Below are 18,557 nucleotides of genomic sequence, written 5' to 3' on the forward strand. Positions count from 1 at the left end.
CCAGCTAATCTGTACGTTGTGATTGGCCTGAATACCTCTGACGTCAGCCGGAAATGTGACGCTCCTTACTATGTTTGAAAGATTCGGTCAATGCAATGCTAACAGGAGTTAACTTACAGGCTATGAGTCCGAAGTGGGAGGAATTATGATGTCGGTCTTGTCTACATCACCAATCCCAGGAAGTAAACTGTTGCCTACAATCCGTATGTTTGTTTTAGTCCAAGAAAAGAGATTTACATTGGAGACGATAACTTGCATCATCGTTTACTTTGGGGTATGTACCTTCTTCATATCGTTAACATGTACTAATACACTTACACACACCAAATGAAATTTAAAAACGTGAATCGGACAATAGGTGCTCTTTAAAGTGAGCTGCTTCAATTAACAGGAGAAACAGAAACCCAGTCATGCACACAAAGTCAGATTAATGCATCTCTCCATCTCTCTGCTTCAATGTGTCAATTAGAGCGAGAGGTTAAAGAGAGAGCGGCTCTCTGTGAGAATGACAGCAATATAACAGATCTGACAGGAGGACACGCTGCAAAAGTAATAGAGAATAGCATTGAGAGTAACAATTAGAAGTAGAGACTGTACCGTTGTCAGACAGATCCAGACCGGAGATGGCCCTGGCTTCAAAGATGTGTTCCTGAATCACCTGAGCTCCAGCTGACCTCAGCTGCACAAAATAACACACATGAGCATTCACACATGGTCATATCTAAACGTCTGTGTGCATTTTTGTGTCAAGTCAACACATTATTTACCCCAACAACTGCATAAGATACTTCCTTTAATGTAAAATTTCAATTTTGGCAGAAGCTCTTATCCAAAGTGACCATGAATTTTAAGATTTAACAGGAAATTAAATTCATGTCTGTGGTGTTGCACTTGCAGGCACAATGATCTACCAGTTGAGCAATAGAAACTATTACAATTATATTTGTTCATGTACCTAATAGGTTTAAGCTCAGAAAACAGATGAAAACAATGATGTGTGTTTGTACCTCACAACAGCTGACGTCAAGCTCCAGCTCAGATAAATGAGTGTTTGTTGCCAGGCCCTGTAGTAACAATCTGAAGTACACAAAACTAATATATAAGCCAACAGATGCTAAAGATCAATACCTGCCACAGGATATTAAGTTCTCTCTATACTGCATGTATATGCTCATATGCACGCAGCCCATACCTCAGAGCATCAGGAGGTAGTTTATTTCCAGCCAATCCTACGTATTTCAACACAGTGCTTTTGCTAAAGAAATCCCTCACGCTTCGTGTGACCTCTCGCACTTTCCTACAACAGACATACATAGTAGATCGGTACAAACTTGATGTCTATATGTATAATTCATGTAATTGCCCATTTAACGGCTCACCTGTGGGAAAACGTGTTCCTGGAGATGTTGAGGTATCTCAGAGTAGTGCAGCAGCCCAAAGAGAGCGACACAAACAGCTAGACGGTAATAAAATAAACTGAAGTTAACAAAAATGTTGAAGAAATTATAATTCAAAAGGTTCAAAAAGGTTATGTGTGTGTGTAAAGTCTCATTGGTGAATATATGAAGATATAATCAATAATTTTGTGTTGTTGATCGGAGATGACGGGTCTTCAATGCGCAAATATAAAAGCACAAAGACATAGCAGTATCTTTACAATGGGAAAGTCAGTCGAGTGTTTGTACATGGAATTTACCAAGACTTTGTGTTTTTAACTTTTCAGGGGGTGGTTTGAAATGTCACAATTGTCCCTCTTGTGTGAGTTTTTTTTAAACGGCAATTTTTAATGGACTTGTTTATGGCGACACATCGAGCTTCACTCGGTCCGACACAGTCAGCAGTATCTTTCTCATTCAACACATTATAAGTTATTTGAACAAACCATAATAAACATATTAAACTACTACATGTATTGAGTATTGGTTTCGTTTTATGAAAATATTATTACATTGCTTCTGACGCACTAGGTGGAGACATGAGCTTATGAAATTATTTGCTTACTTTTTAAAGTATTTGCTTTTTTATTTAAAACTTAACAAAAGTACGCGCAAACACATTACGAACTATTATAAACATTAACTAAGCAGATTATGTCGTATATATTCTGTACTGTAATCACATTTTTGTAATAATATATAGTAGCAGAATAAATAAATCAGGTTAACCAGCATATTGTTATCAGCATAATATTAGTTGTCTTTACAATTATTGTATTTATTGTTTACTGGCAGTTTCTATTAAATGTTTTACTGGATGGATTTGTAATTACAGATCATGAGTGCATGTGCGCCACACACAAATTCAGTTCTTGTGCATATATTATGGTTAAAACAAATGTTTTGTAGAGATCTACTGCGTTTGTATTAGCTATTATGGCAACCCCTAACTGCACAAATTATGTCAGTCTTCTTTTATTTCATAATAAACAGCCAGTCAAAACGGCACACTTGTGTCCTACGCAATAGACTACCATTAGCTTTAGTGGCTCACCGGAAGTCATAAACAGGAAAGCTCAAAGATGGCGGTGCCCACATTAATGTCAAGAAACAGGTGGATAACGGTTGTTTTCCCCTCATTCGATTGGACAATGGAAAAACGCGGGCACTTTTCCGCTTAGAGCGCTCCTGGAAAAACGCATGCCGCAGGAGGCAGCCCGCGAGTCATGCATAACGCTTACTGCCCATAGAAAATCATTCAAAAAGGCCCCTGCCACTGCCATAAATGCGTTCTGTGTGATCGGCTCCTAATGAGAGTGCTTTGGTTTGCTGCTAATTTAAAAAAATCATAGTAGAGTGGACACATATATGTCCAAACAACTTATTAAAGTGGAACTTACACTTTAAACTTCTATTTGACTCACAGGTCATTGTACATTACAAATTGAGCACCCACTGAAAATGAAGCATTGCAATACTGTAAAAATGTGATGTGACTCACTGTATCAAGTGGACAGTCTGTGGAGCTGAGATTCAGATGTAGAACTGCATTAGGAGCAGACAGGAACGTAAAAAGACTCTATAACAAACACAAGCACTAATAAACTTAACCCATCATTTGAAATATAATAAGCGCACTGCATCAATCACTTCCTGATTAAATCTCTATAGCATTTACACATTCACTCATCTCCTGCAAAAAAGCCATTCTGGTGCTAAATAAATCAAACCAAAGAGACATATTCAACCATATGAAACCATCAACATGAACAATGAAAGGCTTCTGTAATCACATATATTTAATAAGAAACAAAACTCTAAAAAAGTCATTTTTCATAACGGAATGAAATATAATTTGGATGTAACCCCGTCCACTCACCCCAGCCTCTCCTGTTCCCAGGCAACCAGTGTTTCCACTCAGGTCCAGGTGGGTCAAAGTGTTAGCGAGGGATGAACTCTGCTGGAAAACCTGAACCAGAGAACCCAAACCTACAGCAACAGGAGAAGGAAAGATTAAAAGTGAATTAAACAACAGCTGTTAATACACAAACGCATTGCATGTCTTAAAGGGGCCATGGCACAAGACTTTTTTAAGATGTCAAATCAATCTTTACTTTCCTCAGAGCACATATGTGAAGTTTTAGCTCAAAAAAACAAATAATTAATTTATTATAGCATGTTAAAATGGCCACTTTGTAGGTGTGTGCAAAAAAGTGCCGTTTTGGGTGTGTCCTTTAAAATGCAAATAAGCTGATGAAATTCAAACACTGATCACAATGATGGTGGTTTGTTGCAATTTAAACTCAATTGTGCTTTTCTCTGCACTAAATGGCAATGCTGTGGTTGGATAGTGCAGATTAAGGGGTGGCATTATTATAATAAGAGCTCCTTATGACATCATAAGGAGAGCCAAATTTCAACTACCTATTTTTTCATGTGCTTGTAGAGAATGGTTTACTTTTTCACATTTTCTAGATTGACAGAAGCACTGGGGACCCAATCATAGCACTTAAACATGGAAAAAGTCAGATTTTCATGCCATGGCCCCTTTAAGGTTTGATATTGGTTTGATTCCTGACATTAAATTGATTTCGATTCATAATAATCTGTCAAATCTGTGTTTAGTTTTTGTTGTGTGTGCTAAGGCTTGCTCAAGTGTTTTACTTCGGAGATTAACTTGAGACAGACATGAACGCTACCTTAAAGTTATGAATGTATTTCATGTACCTAGTAAATGCAAGTAAACTGTTTGCATTACCACAGCCAAAAATAAAAAGGACAAATAAAACACTTAAAACAAAAAAGTCTTCAAGTTCATTTAAACCCAATAGTTGGGTTTGTCTATATTTGACCCAACCAGCATTACTTAGAATGCATACATTTAAGTTGAAGGATCAGCTGAACCATATATAGTGACCAAAATATCAGACATAGGGTTGGACTTGTTAACTATCTAGCAACCAATCAGAACACTTTACTAATGTAGCAGCAAACTAACAACCAATGAGAAGACCTTAGCAACTGCACATGAAGTCTGTCAAAAAAAAGCTGTATAAGTGTGAAATGTTGTAAGAGACGAATGCCGTACCTTTCGGAGAAAGAGAGACCTTTGAGAGGTACAGCTGACTGAGGCCACTGGGCAATTTACTCAAGCACTGACTGAGAGCAATCACACCTGAACACATGAAAACAAAGAAAATAAATACATGTTTATAATATTTGCAAAAGGTGACTAAATGTGTCCAAGATCTGATCCTAGATCAAAAGGAATACATGCACAGGCACCTTTGTCCTCTATGGCATTGACAGACAAGTTGATGATATGGACAGCAGAGGCAGAATTGTCCTGAAGAGCGCAGGCCATCTTAACAGCGAATTCCCTGCAGAAGGATTGAAAATAAAGTAGATACAAATAAATAATGTTTAAAACAAAATACATTGATCAGATGGTATGTTTTCCTATTGAACTTGGATATTAAACTCACATTTTGAGGCCACTGGCTTCCAGACTGACTTCTTCCAGAGCAGGAGATCTGGTGACCATGTACAGGACCTGCTCCTGCACATCAGGTGTCTGAAAACAAGAGACACATCAAAAATACATTGTGTTGGGAATCTGGTTGTGAATCTAGCATTTTTTTAAGACTCTTATTTTGAGATCTATCTATGGACTTAACTTTCATACCTGTAATATCTGTTTCCTGCTTATCACGTGTTTAGTTTCATTCCCTATATTTTCCTGTGTACATACAGACTTCTGTTCTTCAGTTCTCTGTTTGTTAATGTTTTGACTCTACTTGGTTTGCATTGGGTTTCTGTTCATGCAACCAGCTGAGTTTTGAAACCTTGCATTTTGATCCATTACAGAACTATCCCACCAAGCAATTTTGGCTAAAACAAGGCTAAATTTGGGCTGTCAATGAAAGTCTAACAGACGTCTACCATAGCCCAAGAATAGACGATACGTATACATTAAAAACAAGTGAAAGCAAACACTTTGAACACCTGTTGACTTTGCTTACATGTTGGAATATCATGCATCTTCATGTTATTTTGGCAAAAATGGCATTTAACCAAATTCAAGGTTATTTAAGGTAGAAGTGGTTTACTCATAGCCGGACTAAATTGGGTCTATAGTTAGCCGTCATTTCAACATCTCGGTTTTTGCTTGCTGGAATACAACTGAACGATTACAGTATAATGCTAAACTGCTTTTTAACATGTTCTGAATAAATGGAGATGTGTGCTTGTAGAAAAAACTAGCTGTTAAGCTTCATGATAACAAAACTAAAAAACACATTTAAAGTTCATGCTTATAGTTTGAGGCACATTGATGGTCGGCCAAAATACGACAGTGTCGCTCTCTGATTTGTCTTCAACTCAAAAAAGTGGCTTAATTTACAATCGATTGTTCTACTTTATTGAAATCATCTCTCTATTTCTTTCCATCTACTGTTGCATATGAGAAATATATCACATTGAAAAATTTGCGTCGCCCTTGAGTGGGTCTGGTGCTGTTGCTGCACACCTAATGGTAAGAGCAACAAAAGCAATTTATTATCTGGCAAGCGGCCCATATCTGACCTTTTCATGACCAGAAAGGAAAAATTATGACATGGCTGGCTGAGCAATGAAATATAACACATAAAACTTCAAGCAACTCACATTGTCTGCTTTCATGTTAGTCAAGGCTGTAACAAATGTTGCAAATGTTGTTGATCTGTCTAAATAAAAGATGGCAGCGGCTATTTACAGTATGTGCAAATAGCGATAGATGCTGTTTACGCTAAGTGAAATTAGCGATAGAATCTATTTATTCGAAATAAACACTAACTGGGCACTATATTTCCAATTTTTAAACATTTTCTTCATTTTTAACGAACATAAATGCCTATCAATGTGATATAAAAAGGGAGAAGAGCAAGGTCAACAAAAGGCAGATCTAAACCAATGATATTGGGTCAAAAGCCAAATCTACGAGCCATACACTCTACTGCCTCTTTATTTCAGCCCCTCTTTTTAAAACTATAGTGCTCTAACCAGACTTTGGTGGGAGGAGCTAGGGTAAATAGTGTTTATGTGACGTCACCTTTGGTGAAAGTGACTGCGGTTATGCCCACTGAGTGGCAAAAGACAGAGTGGCAGAATTAGTGTACAGTGTGAAATCAGCGAAAACACAGTGAAAACGCGTCTAAATGGGAAAAAGCTGTTGTGCGATAGATTGTACCAGCAGATTTAACAAGAATTCAGAGCTATCGTTTTACAGACTGCCAAAAAACACTTAAAGGAGAAGTAAATAGATCGTTCATGCCAACGTCCACTGCAGGTGGGTTGACAAGTTGCTAGGTGGACAATACTTAAGTATTTTACTTTCTACTTAAAAGTATTTTTTTAAGTATTTGTATTTTATTCATGTTTTTTTTTTTGGAAAACATACATTCCAAAGTATATTATCATAATTTTTACTCTATTGCATTTCATAAATACAAGTTTTTGTTTAACATTTAATATTTAAGTACATTTACGTACTTTTACTCGCAATATTAAAGACACAATGAAAAGTAAAATAAAAAACTGTAATTTGTTTTGTAATATTGTGTTATTTTTTTTACAAATGATTTATCTGTGAGCTTCGTTAATTTTTAAAGAATTATGTGCCCTCATAATCTTTAATCAAAAATGTAAATCTCCTCCCCTCCTAAAAACGATCTCTCTTTACTTCCGGTCATAATGTATGGCAGGTGGGCGGGGTCCGGGAAAATATCGCTGAGATTAGCAATTAGCAACATGACCCAACTTCAAATGATCCAATCAGATCTCGATGGACAAATTCAAATCCAGCCCGGCCTTACTAGGCCGTTTTTACTCGGATACACGTCACCACAGGGAAAATTAGGCAATTGATACTTCCGTTTCATGGCGACTTTAAAGAAGTCACAGTATGATTCTATGCTTTAAAATGTAGTGAAGTAAAATTTTTCACAAGACAAACACCCTAATTAAGCACAAATGCTTGAAAAATGTAAATAATATAACTAAGTATTGTCTAACTCTGCTATCAAGTCCAACTAAATTCAATTTAACCTGATAATAGTCAGTTTTACTGGCATTTTTGCAGCACCCGCTATGAAAACCAGCCATTTTGTTGAATGTTTGCCACTCAAAAGGGCGTGCTCCGGCGTGGTCACATGGAAAAGTCATGTCAATGCATACCCTCTATTTATGCTAAGTGTAAATAGACACTGTGTGGATAAAAGATTTCCATAATAACCCTACAGTATACATACATACCAGTTTAAAATCCTTGCTGTATATCTTGGTGAACCAATGGCTGAAGGACAGGGCACCTACGGCTAAAGCTAAGTCTCTGTGGAGTAATAGAAATCCAATATGTTATTTGCATTACACTAGTGTGTAAAAACCGACAAACAGTAAGTAAAATTGTTAGAAAGTGTAAATTGCCCTACCTGTTGTCTAAATGGCTGAAGTCAATTATGTTAAATACCCGACAGTTTTGGGCATGGTAAATATTATCAACATCCTAAAAACCACAAAAATGCATATTTAAAATAGATATCCTATATACAATATATAAAAACATTCATTTTCATTTCCTTTTTTCAAACATAAAGATTATAAATAGTGAATACCACAGACCCACTGTACTTCCTCACAACATGGAAACTCATTGAAGTCACACAATGAAGCGTACGTGTCTGAGAAACCTCCTGTGCAGGATCAAACAGGACGAAGAAAGGAAAATATTGCACATTTGCTTTAATCTCATGATAAAATCTAGATGTGATGATTTTATATTTAAGTGATGACATTATGATCTGACCACATGGCCCAACTGTTCCATTTAAGTGTTCCTCTACTCTGGAAGTAAGATTACTCAGACGGTCTTGTAAGTCAGGGGGGATTTTCTTCAGTAACTTCCTGAGAAAAAGAAAAGCAAGACGTTGTGAATGATACACCAACATAAATTACCTTATATGCAAGACCTTCTACCGCTGTTAATGGTAGGTTGAAGTATTGTTGTTGGTTAGATATTTGTAATACGGCAACCAGATCAGGCGCTATATAGAAAAAGACATTTGAACCGAATGTCGACATTTGAGTCCTTTCATGTCAGCGCCTTATTCGTCACTTTAAATGTCAGATTTGCTCCATTTGTAGGCTAATAAATATGTTGCGGTTTTCCAGCAGAGATGAGTCAAAGTTGTAAAAACCATATAGTTGTGCTCAACATGTTTATCAAAACCAAAAATCTGGCCAACAGAACTAAAGATTACCCAAACTTTTGACCTCTTCATCTAAAAAAATCAGATGAATAAAAAAAGTTGAAGGATCACTCACTGACCCTGGAGATGAATCAGGGAAGATTTTTTTAAGCGAAGCGGTGACTTGAGAGACCATGGCTTCCAGGTCTCGTACAGACATCAAGCTAAGCGAGTAGATCTGCCTGTCTGTCTCAATAACCACCTAACACACACACACACACACACACACAAATAAACAAATGGTTAACATGCATGGATGCAATTCTCTCTGATTTCTTACAAACACTATCAGAAGAAATGGACAATTAATGGTCCCAAGCTGTCACTGGCACAATACCCTTTTGAAAAGTGCACCTTTGCACCCAAAGAGTACCTCAGGGGTGCATATGAGTACACTTTCCAAAGTGCCCAGTAATAGCTTGACCCATTTTCTGACCATTTCTTCTTACAGTGAAGGATCTTTAAAATAAAGTCATATACCACCAAAAACAGCCATTGCATTACTTTCTATATAATAAACATTAATTTTTACAGTGCAAATTACGAAATTATGAAATAGGTTAACTTCTGTTATACTGTAACAGTCTATTACACCACTGTAGATCTCTCACCTGCTCGATACTCTCAATGATGATGGCATAAATCTCTAGATAACTGAAGGAGCTTTCCACCTGCATCAACACACTGACCGTTGTTAACAGCACAAACACTCTAATATGCATATGCAGCAATTTACACTGGAAATGCAATGACTCACAAGTTAACAAAAAAAAAGAGAAGGTGGGAGTCGGGGAGGCTGGGCCACTCATTGAAACTCAAACACAGACGATGAGTTTAGGAACAAGTATTTTTCAGAAACTAGCACTGAGTCACAAACTTCAATATCCAACTACATGCACAGTAGAACGAGCTGTGCATGTGTACATTTTATACCATTCAGCATATATTTTAATTTAAACATTTATGTGAGGCTTTTATAGTAAACTTAAAGGAATAGTTCATCCAAAATAAAAATGTGCCCATATTTTATTCACCCTGAAGCCATTCTCAGAAAATGTATGACTTTCTTCTTTCAGCCCAACACAGAGTTATATTGCTCTTGTATAAATCCTGGCTCTTTTTAGTTTTTATAATGGGCACTATTTTAAAGCTCCAAAAAGTGCTTCCAGCCACCAAAAGCTAATTCATACAGTTATTAAATGTGGTATAAACTTTAAAATATAAATGTTAGACTTTTCATAACTGTGTGTATTAGTTTTTGATGGATGGGTGTGTGTTTTGGTTTAAAGCCTGTTTAGCCCTGTAAATTAAATGTGTTATAAATATAAACTTGCCTTGGCTTGCCTTGTTTTGGAGGTTTAAAAATGGGGCACTATCCAATGCCATTATAAAGCTGATAAAGTAGGTCATACACCTAGGGGTGAGTAAAGTATGGGCACATTTTCAGTTTGGACTGAGTGAACTAACCTTTAATACAACCAGTTGTAAGGTGTTGTCTTTATTCCAACTTTAAAATAATCACGTCAACCTGTTTGTACAATATTGCTCGGAACCCCAGTATTTTATTTTATTTTTGCTAAATATAAATCATATATTACAACTGCACAAAGCTCTCTACTAAGTAATAGTTCACCCTATGGTATAGTTAATATTGGACCTGGCCTACTGACCTTCCTGCTTGTAATCTGTTTGTTTTATCGGCTGCATATTTTCCTGACACACTGCTCAAGGTTATTTGCAGGTTTTTGCCTCTCTTCCTTATTCCTTCTGAATACTTCATATTCTAATAGTTTAACATGATAATCTCTTAAATGGTTTGTTGTTATTGAAACATTTTTTTATTATTACAGATTCTGAGCGTTATTATAGATAGACATTGTATGGAAGTCAAGGGTGACCTAAAGCTGTTTGCTTACAAATATTGCTCAAAATATCTTTGTGTTCAGTAGAACAAAAACATTAATACAGGTTTGAAACAACTTGGGGGTGAGTGAGTGAATGATGACAGAAATGTAATTTTTGGGCAAACTATCCCTTTAATATTTATTTAGGAAGGAAAACACCACGCTTTTTATAATATTTTACTATGTTCTTACCTCAACTTAGATGAATTAATACATACCTATAATTTTTCAAAGTGTGCACTTTTAATCTTTGTACAGCGCTTCTTGAATGTGTTAACATTTAGCCTAGCCTCATTCATTCCTATGGCTCCAAACAAAAGTTTTATTTTGTGCCACCATACTTACTCGTCCAACTACACAGTCTTTAAATAGGGAAAACATGGAAGTGTTTGGTGGCTTCTAAATTCATCCATAGGAATGAATGGGGCTAGGCTAAATGCTAACACATTCATGAGTTGCTGTACAAAGATTAAAAGTGCACACATTAAAAAAAAAAGTTATGTATTAATTTGTCTATGTTGAGGTAAGAACATAGTAAAATATTGAAAACGGTGGTGTTTTCCTTTAAGACATGTATGCTAACATTTTTTTTCTTTAAACTATTTTTAACCAACTTTAAACAATAGTGGATATATAAAGTCATATAACACTATAAATTCATAAACAAACCTGTAATGTTTCACGTAGTGCCCATATTTTGTTTGCCCATTATTTTTTAACAATGTATCTCCTATTTGTGAAATGTGCTTTAAAAAGTGTGTAATATTCTTTATAACTGGTTTGACATTTAGTGTAATGCAATGCATTCATAAAGATTTATGTGTGGCTTATGGCTCCATACTTTTAAGGTCATTGTATAGGCCTTTAACCATATATATGCCGCAATAACAATAAACAGCACCAGACGGGTGAAGTGCGATATTACACTAATGCCATTCCTGTCAACTGAGATTTAGGATATTTTCCACCGCAAACAGGAAATCGAAACGTCTGAATTGTAACTTATAAAGTATTTAGTAACACACATGAATGTTATAAATGATTACGTAACATCAAAAATATTTAAAGTATTAATAAGTAACATTAAAAGAGCGCCGTTCCAGACATCATTTCCGGGTGAGGTAGAGGTAGGAAATATCCTAAAATTCCCAGAATTATTAGGCAGCGCTCTTTTCTAACCACTTATTATCACATAAAATCTTTTATTTTTATCTAAATGACTGCCATGTTCCGTTTATAAGAGAATTGGACTCAAAGTATAATGTTTCTAACCTTTACTGGATGATTGCTGTGTAATAAATATGCCCTCCATTGAGACATGACCTGTCAAAAAACAAACACAACCAAAAACGTAAATATCGGTATGTTGTATTGTTGTGGATCTAGCGCCATCTAGTGGTGCATACAAAGAGTTCACAGCGACAATGCAGCAACTTCCTTTCAGTTTTGTTATTAAATTTGTTTTCAAATGTGGTTTTAATTTTTTTAGCTAAGCAATCTATCTGATATACCGATAAGATAGATGTTTGTGTTAGTTTTACAATAATACTTTTTATATTGATACACTGACGTTCACTGCCTATTTCTCTACTTTAGACAGTATGACGCATATAGCCCTTAAATGATGAATTAACAGTTTCACAAATGAAAAATGCAATGCTGACATCTTGCATCACTTTACCCTAATGCTTTGATAAGCATGAGAGATGTCAATCTTCACCGCTGCCAGCGTTGATCTATAGTTTGCAAAAAACTTCAGCAACACACTTAGTGTTAAATAATACAATATTTAAGCTTAAAACCAATAATTTTTTTCACAGAAAGGGCTTAAGGCTAGTCCTAGACTAAAACATATGTTTGAGCTATCTAAACTGAAATAACTTGCACTGACAGAATGCCAGTGTCATTTATTTGTATAAAGATACACAGCAGTAACGTCTTTTTCTGAAGCATATTTATAATAGATACTTAAACATCTCACTTTAACTAAGGTCTAGTCCTGGCTTTAGCTAATCCTTGTCTGTGAAACCAGGCATTAGTGTGCTAAACCTGATCCATTTAATCCCAACATCTTGGGTGCTTCAATGAAAAAAGAATATGTGACTTTGTACAAAGGTGCCACAAAAAATAAATTGTTGACCTAAAAAATAACTTAACATTTTTTGTTTTGAATCATATTGTTGCCAATTTCAATTAAAATCTTAATCTGAAACCTGGTTTTAGTCTGTTTAACAGAAGTCTGTAATTACAAAATCTCCAGTCTGTGATTTAATACGCATTACAAATGTGTATATGACGGTTAAGTCTGTCATACCAAAACTCTGCTCTCTGCTCGTCCCTTGCACAGGTTTAGATGCACCAAACCCATGAACTTAACCCTTTGTGGCTTCAGATATTGGGTTATGCTCTCTGTAAAACATGCACACATAAGCTTTTAAACACAACCGTTTTAAACATTAAAAAATAAACACAAGCACAAGCACAAACCAAGAACAGTTTTTTACACAGCACCCACGTTAATTCCTAGAATATCAAAGTTTTTAGTACAGTAAGAGTTACAGGCATGATATCTGAGCATCTCAAGATGTTTAAAGGATATCAAAGACTATTAGTATCTGCATTTTAGTAGTAGGTTTTAATATGTGCCATACCTTTAAGGCAAAAAGGGACATCTGTCTGCGCTGCCATGTCTGTTCGGTCTATTGGTGGCAAGACGGGCCAACACTAGCAAATTTCACATGCGTAAGTGACACACTCATACACACACACATCCTGCTGCTTTATGATTCATGCACATGGGGAAAACCACAGCTTGAGAGTACAGGTCTGAGACAGGATGTGACACCTGAACTACATGAAGAGCACCCTGTGACAGCTACATTAAAATCTGCAATGATATCCCAAAGACAGTTTCACACTGCTGAAATGTTTCACACGTAGAAAAATACCTTCAACACCAATGCAGTGCAAATTTGAAGAAAAAAACTGCGCTTGCAGATTAACTTAGAAATTATGGTATATTAAAATGGTGATGTTGCATACTGTCCTAGTTAAAATTTAAAGAGATGTGTTAACTATACAGCTGTGCTGAACATAATCTGAATTTGTTGTTATAAATAACTAGATGCTTAAGAAACTGCATATTGTATTTTGCTAAATAGACATTTCTTAACTCAGCATCTCCCCCTGGTGGAACAAAATACTCATTACATTCTACTTTAAAGGGGACATTCACAAGTTTTTTTTTTTAAATGTAAAATAAATCTTTGGTGTCTTCAGAGTACATATGTGAAGTTCTAGCTCAAAATACCATATAGACAATTTGTTACAGCATGTTAAAATTGCCACTTAGGTGTTAAAGGAATAGTCTACTCATTTTCAATATTAAACTATGTTATTACCTTAGCTGGGAAGAGTTGATGCATCCCTCTGTCATCTGTGTGCGTGTGCGTGGGCGCTGGGGCGCGCTGCGGCGCTTCGATAGCGTTTGGCTTGGCCCCATTCATTCAATTGTGCCATTTGGAGATGGAGTTGGAGGTGGCCAAACACATCAACGTTTTTCCTGTTTGAGCGAGTGGTTGTACGAGCAAGTTTGGTGGTACAAAGTAAAACGTGGCGCTTTTCTAAGCGGATATAAAAGAGGAACTATATTTTATGGCGTAATAGAACTTTTGGGAGTACTTCGACTCGGCGCAGTAACACCCTCCCTCTCCCATTATGAGAGGGAGAAGGGGAGCGGACTTTTCAGGCGAGTCGAAGCATTTTTCGCAACCATTTTAAATACTTGGTAAAATTAAAGCATTCTGGGAAATAAAGTCATGTTACATCGTGTTCCGTAAAATTACAATTGCAAAAAATCAAACTTAATTATTTGTTATGTGACTAGAGTTTTTAAAATGAATTGCTGGGGAAAAACATTTCCTGTTAATATAATCTGTACAAACGAATATATTTATAGAATTTGTAATGCAATGATATCTGACATATACTGAAAGCTTCATTTTTAACACTTCATTTACTGTATAATATGTATAAGAATTTCTTTGAATTTCTATTGAATTGCAATTCTGCTTCCTTTAATTCAAATTCGAATTGTAATTCTAGATCCTGTTTTTGACATAAATTCAAATTCAATTCAAAAATTTAATTGGAATTTAGGAGTAATTCTCAATTAAATTCTGAATTCTGCACAAGCCTGCTGCATCTAAAGCTGCTTTAAAACAATTAAACAATTGTGAAAAGTGCTATATAAATAAAATTGAATTAATACGCTTTCTGAAATTTCCAGTACATTTGAGGAAAAAAAGAGGTCAAATACTAGATGCGGACAACATACATAAAACATGAGTTCTGTCTGGTTAGGGAGTTATCATATTTCTCCCAAGAAACTTATTTGATATTTTTTTATGTAAATGATCAGCATTTTTTTTAATAACACTGCTTTGCTAAATGAAAATGTTTTTTTTTAAAGATCAGTCTACCCTAAATAGGCCCTAATAAAACAATACCAGTGGCCGGTGGCATAAACTGCTTAGTCTTACTAGTCTTACAAAGTTACTAATTTTTCATCAAGAGACACCTTAGATCAGTGGTTTTCAAACTGGGGGCCGCGAGCTGGTGCCAGGGGGGCCCCAGTTTTATGACATTTTATGAAATACATTAATTTATCATGAATTCTGTGTAATTAAACCTAAAAAAATAAGGCTACTAACCAAAAGCACTACTTTTTTGTATAGTTTAATGGTTTTTTATAAAAATGTTGAGTTTTAGAACAGTTTTTTGTCACAAATTTTCTTTGGGGGGCCGTGAAGGAATGCACCGTACACAAGGGGGGCCACCCGCTGAAAAAGTTTGGGAACCACTGCCTTAGATAACTTTAAATTCAAGGCCCTTTCAAGGACTTTCCAGGTGCAAAACCCCTTCAAATTCAAGGACTAAATGTGGGGACACATTTCAAGTAAGGGCAAGGTTACATCGTGTTACCTTATAAAACGGGCAGTTCTGGTTCTTCATTCTGATTGGTTGAAAAGCGTTCTATGCAGTGATAAAATACCCCGGAAACCCCACGGTTCAGACCGTATTACATAATTATCACTGCGCCACAGTTGCTGCGTACTGATTTATGAAAATAAACACCACAGTCTTTAAAGCAACACTATGTAGTTTTTTTACCTTTAAATAATGTCTCTAAAATTATTTCAGTGATAGAACAACTTTTAACTGGACAAATTGTACTGTTGCTGCAACCTGAGCAGCATCTGCTAAAAGCACACTTTGAAAGTGGCGGTGGAGGGCAGAGCACACAGCACCAGGCACTGTTGCACTTTTCAACCACATGGGGGAGCTGTAAGTCATTTTTACATGGAAACTACATAGTGTTGCTTTAATCATATTTTAATTTTTCTACAATTGCACAATTAATGGCGATATCCAAATAAATGACAATAAATATTGTTGAGTCATCTCGTCGATAAAGAGAAGTTTCTAACGTTGTCCGAGGAGTTTCTAACTCAAGTTCATACGTCCGCTATTATCCACTAGATGCCGATCTTACCCAACTTAAACACTAACACATTCACTCAACACTGAACACAGCGTGCAAGTTTTGATGGCTTTGAATCTGATCTCCTTCATAAGTTCTCATAGCTGCCAACTCTCACGCATTCACCGTGAGACTCACACAATTGACCCCATTCTCATGCCACACATCCATTTTCTCACGCAGGCTCGTGCCCACCATTGAGATTCCCATTGAGTTTAACAAAAGACATGAAATAATTCCCTAATATACCTAACTGTAAATACTGTAAAACGCCTATCTCTATCTGGCGTGCCTCAAACAGCATAAAGCGCTCGTCAAAGTCAAAATGATGCGAAGGCCAATCAAATCAAAGAAGGTGTAGTTATTGTTTACAGATGCCGAAGCGCCAGCTACAAACCACAAGAGCGAGTGCGCGGCTGCGCGATGGTGAAAGAGCAAAGCACGATGTAAGTAGCTAAACCAGTGCTCGCAGTACTGACACTGTTATATTTTAGCGTACCTTCACTGTCTTAGGTGCCACCACTTCTCATGTTGCTGGTACTTTGCTGCAAAGAGTCAAAGAGCATTTTACTTTATGTGGCGCTTCGCAGGAAGTTCGGCAGCGAGGACATCAGAGTACCGCGAGAGCAATGCGAAATGTTACAAAAGGGTCCGCCTTCACCTTTGCTCTCGCGTTACTCTGATGTCATACGCCGATCAGTCAGCTCCGCACCAGTCGAACACACAAAGCGTCAAGGTCTGGATGAAAAGCAGAGACCTGCCCGGATTCCACACACGCAGATACCCTCTCAGAAAATAGCAATTTTAATCAACCATCACTCGCGTGTGCATGTTTGCAAGCAGTACAAGCCTGCGTGATGTTTGTTGTGACAGTTGTTAATAAAAGAGAAAAAAAGTCAATTGATATTTGACATCTATAAACAATAATATATACGAAATATAATTATATGGTCTTGACATACACATTATCTGTTGCTTAAGTTTAATATAAACTACTCATTTGGTTTATTTGATTGTGACAGTCTCTCTATCACCAATCACAAATCATCACTTTACGCTTCTCTTTCTCAATGGATAAACTGAATTAAAGCTGCTGTTATCTGCAGTTATACATTTTACAGAGACCAGCAGTATTCATTAGATTTTAAGAACTTTTTTGGAAGGAACTTTTATCAGAAGGAAAGCATAATAGAATTGTATAAAATAATGGTAAAGACTCTAATATCAGGCATTTAAACTCAGTAAAAGCTTTTATTTCAATTTAATTTCTAAAATATGATTCGATTTGTATTGTGAACCATTTTAACGCAGTATTTTCCAACTATTTAACACAGAAATAGCTAAAATCCACACTATTATCTATTGGCAGATGGTTAGGACTTATATAAAAAATTACCCCCCCCCCCCCCAAAAAAAAAAAAAAAAAAATCTCACTCCAAGCTGAACTCAGAAGTTGGCAGCTCTGGTTCTTCACAAAAATGGAAATATCATCACTTCAACAGTTGCACGATATAAATGTTAATGTAGAATTAGATGAATGGTGATTTATAAAATAAACACCACAGTCTTTAATCATATTTTCATTGTGTCTTTGCTGCATCTGTGTTGGTTGGGAACTGCGCTCTGTTTCATTCACACTTGATTCTGAGGAACTACTTTGTTTGGCGAAAGAGTAATATTTGTACTAATATATAATTACAACTTATTTGTGTTTAATTTTATAAAATCCCGCTAACGTTATGCATATGAAGTAACCGTTTTATAAACGCAATAACCCCCGCGAAACAGTGGGGTTACAGTGGATTTTATAAGGGCTTCACGTCGTGCCTAACAACGCCTCTTAGCTGTTATAAAATGCACTGGTAACCCACTGCTTCTTGGGGCTTATTGCTTTATTTTAAGATACATTGTTACAGTTCCCTTTCGAGGGAACTCGCGCTGCATCACGGTGGTGACACTTTGGGGACGCCTCCAGGGGTAAGTGCGTCTGAATGTGTATATCAAATTAAACCAACGATGAGGCTTAAGACAAAAACAGGGTGATGCGGGAGCCAGGAAGTATATCGCTGTCTGAAATATTGCCAAAGACGGTGTTACAGGGACGCAGGAAGTATGGCAAGGGAGACACAGCGTCTTGTTCCCTTCTCAGTTAACAACAGTTATATACGTAACACGAGACGTTTTCATGTGTCAAACAAAACTATGCAAAAAAGCATTTTGGTATGAATCAACATTCACATACAGAAGATATAAGCATTTAAAGCAAACAGTTAAGCATGTGTGCTTAAATAGCCTAGAATTTAATGATATTATCCTACACTACACAGGGAATAATATGGATTTGTTTCCAGAAAACTTCTTTCAATGACCTGTATCTATGCATGTATATTTT

General features: G+C 36.3%; 1 protein-coding gene across 3 annotated transcripts in view; it reads right to left on the reverse strand.

Moving 5' to 3' along the window:
• carmil2 (capping protein regulator and myosin 1 linker 2) overlaps positions 1-13,416 on the reverse strand; it is a 54,013-nt gene extending 40,597 nt beyond the window's left edge. The window contains exons 1-18 of one of the 3 annotated variants that reach the window (XM_055174379.2): positions 13,275-13,416; positions 12,938-13,032; positions 11,896-11,946; positions 9,331-9,390; positions 8,800-8,921; positions 8,278-8,375; positions 8,094-8,164; positions 7,904-7,977; positions 7,728-7,803; positions 4,922-5,010; positions 4,722-4,816; positions 4,525-4,611; positions 3,316-3,425; positions 2,938-3,015; positions 1,380-1,456; positions 1,193-1,297; positions 1,008-1,077; positions 598-679 (exon numbers count right to left, since the gene is read on the reverse strand). In XM_055174379.2, coding sequence (XP_055030354.2) covers positions 598-679; positions 1,008-1,077; positions 1,193-1,297; positions 1,380-1,456; positions 2,938-3,015; positions 3,316-3,425; positions 4,525-4,611; positions 4,722-4,816; positions 4,922-5,010; positions 7,728-7,803; positions 7,904-7,977; positions 8,094-8,164; positions 8,278-8,375; positions 8,800-8,921; positions 9,331-9,390; positions 11,896-11,946; positions 12,938-13,032; positions 13,275-13,311 — 1,477 coding nt within the window. In that variant the 5' untranslated portion in view covers positions 13,312-13,416. Of the gene's footprint in view, positions 1-597; positions 680-1,007; positions 1,078-1,192; positions 1,298-1,379; positions 1,457-2,937; positions 3,016-3,315; positions 3,426-4,524; positions 4,612-4,721; positions 4,817-4,921; positions 5,011-7,727; positions 7,804-7,903; positions 7,978-8,086; positions 8,165-8,277; positions 8,376-8,795; positions 8,922-9,330; positions 9,470-11,895; positions 11,947-12,937; positions 13,033-13,274 lie in introns of those variants that run through there. The other 2 variants (XM_055174380.2, XM_055174381.2) reach the window with 2 other exon arrangements.
• Between the last annotated feature and the right edge of the window lie 5,141 nt (positions 13,417-18,557).

This window comes from Misgurnus anguillicaudatus, chromosome 15 (genome assembly GCF_027580225.2).
Source record: "Misgurnus anguillicaudatus chromosome 15, ASM2758022v2, whole genome shotgun sequence".
NCBI classification, from domain to species: Eukaryota; Metazoa; Chordata; class Actinopteri; order Cypriniformes; family Cobitidae; genus Misgurnus; species Misgurnus anguillicaudatus.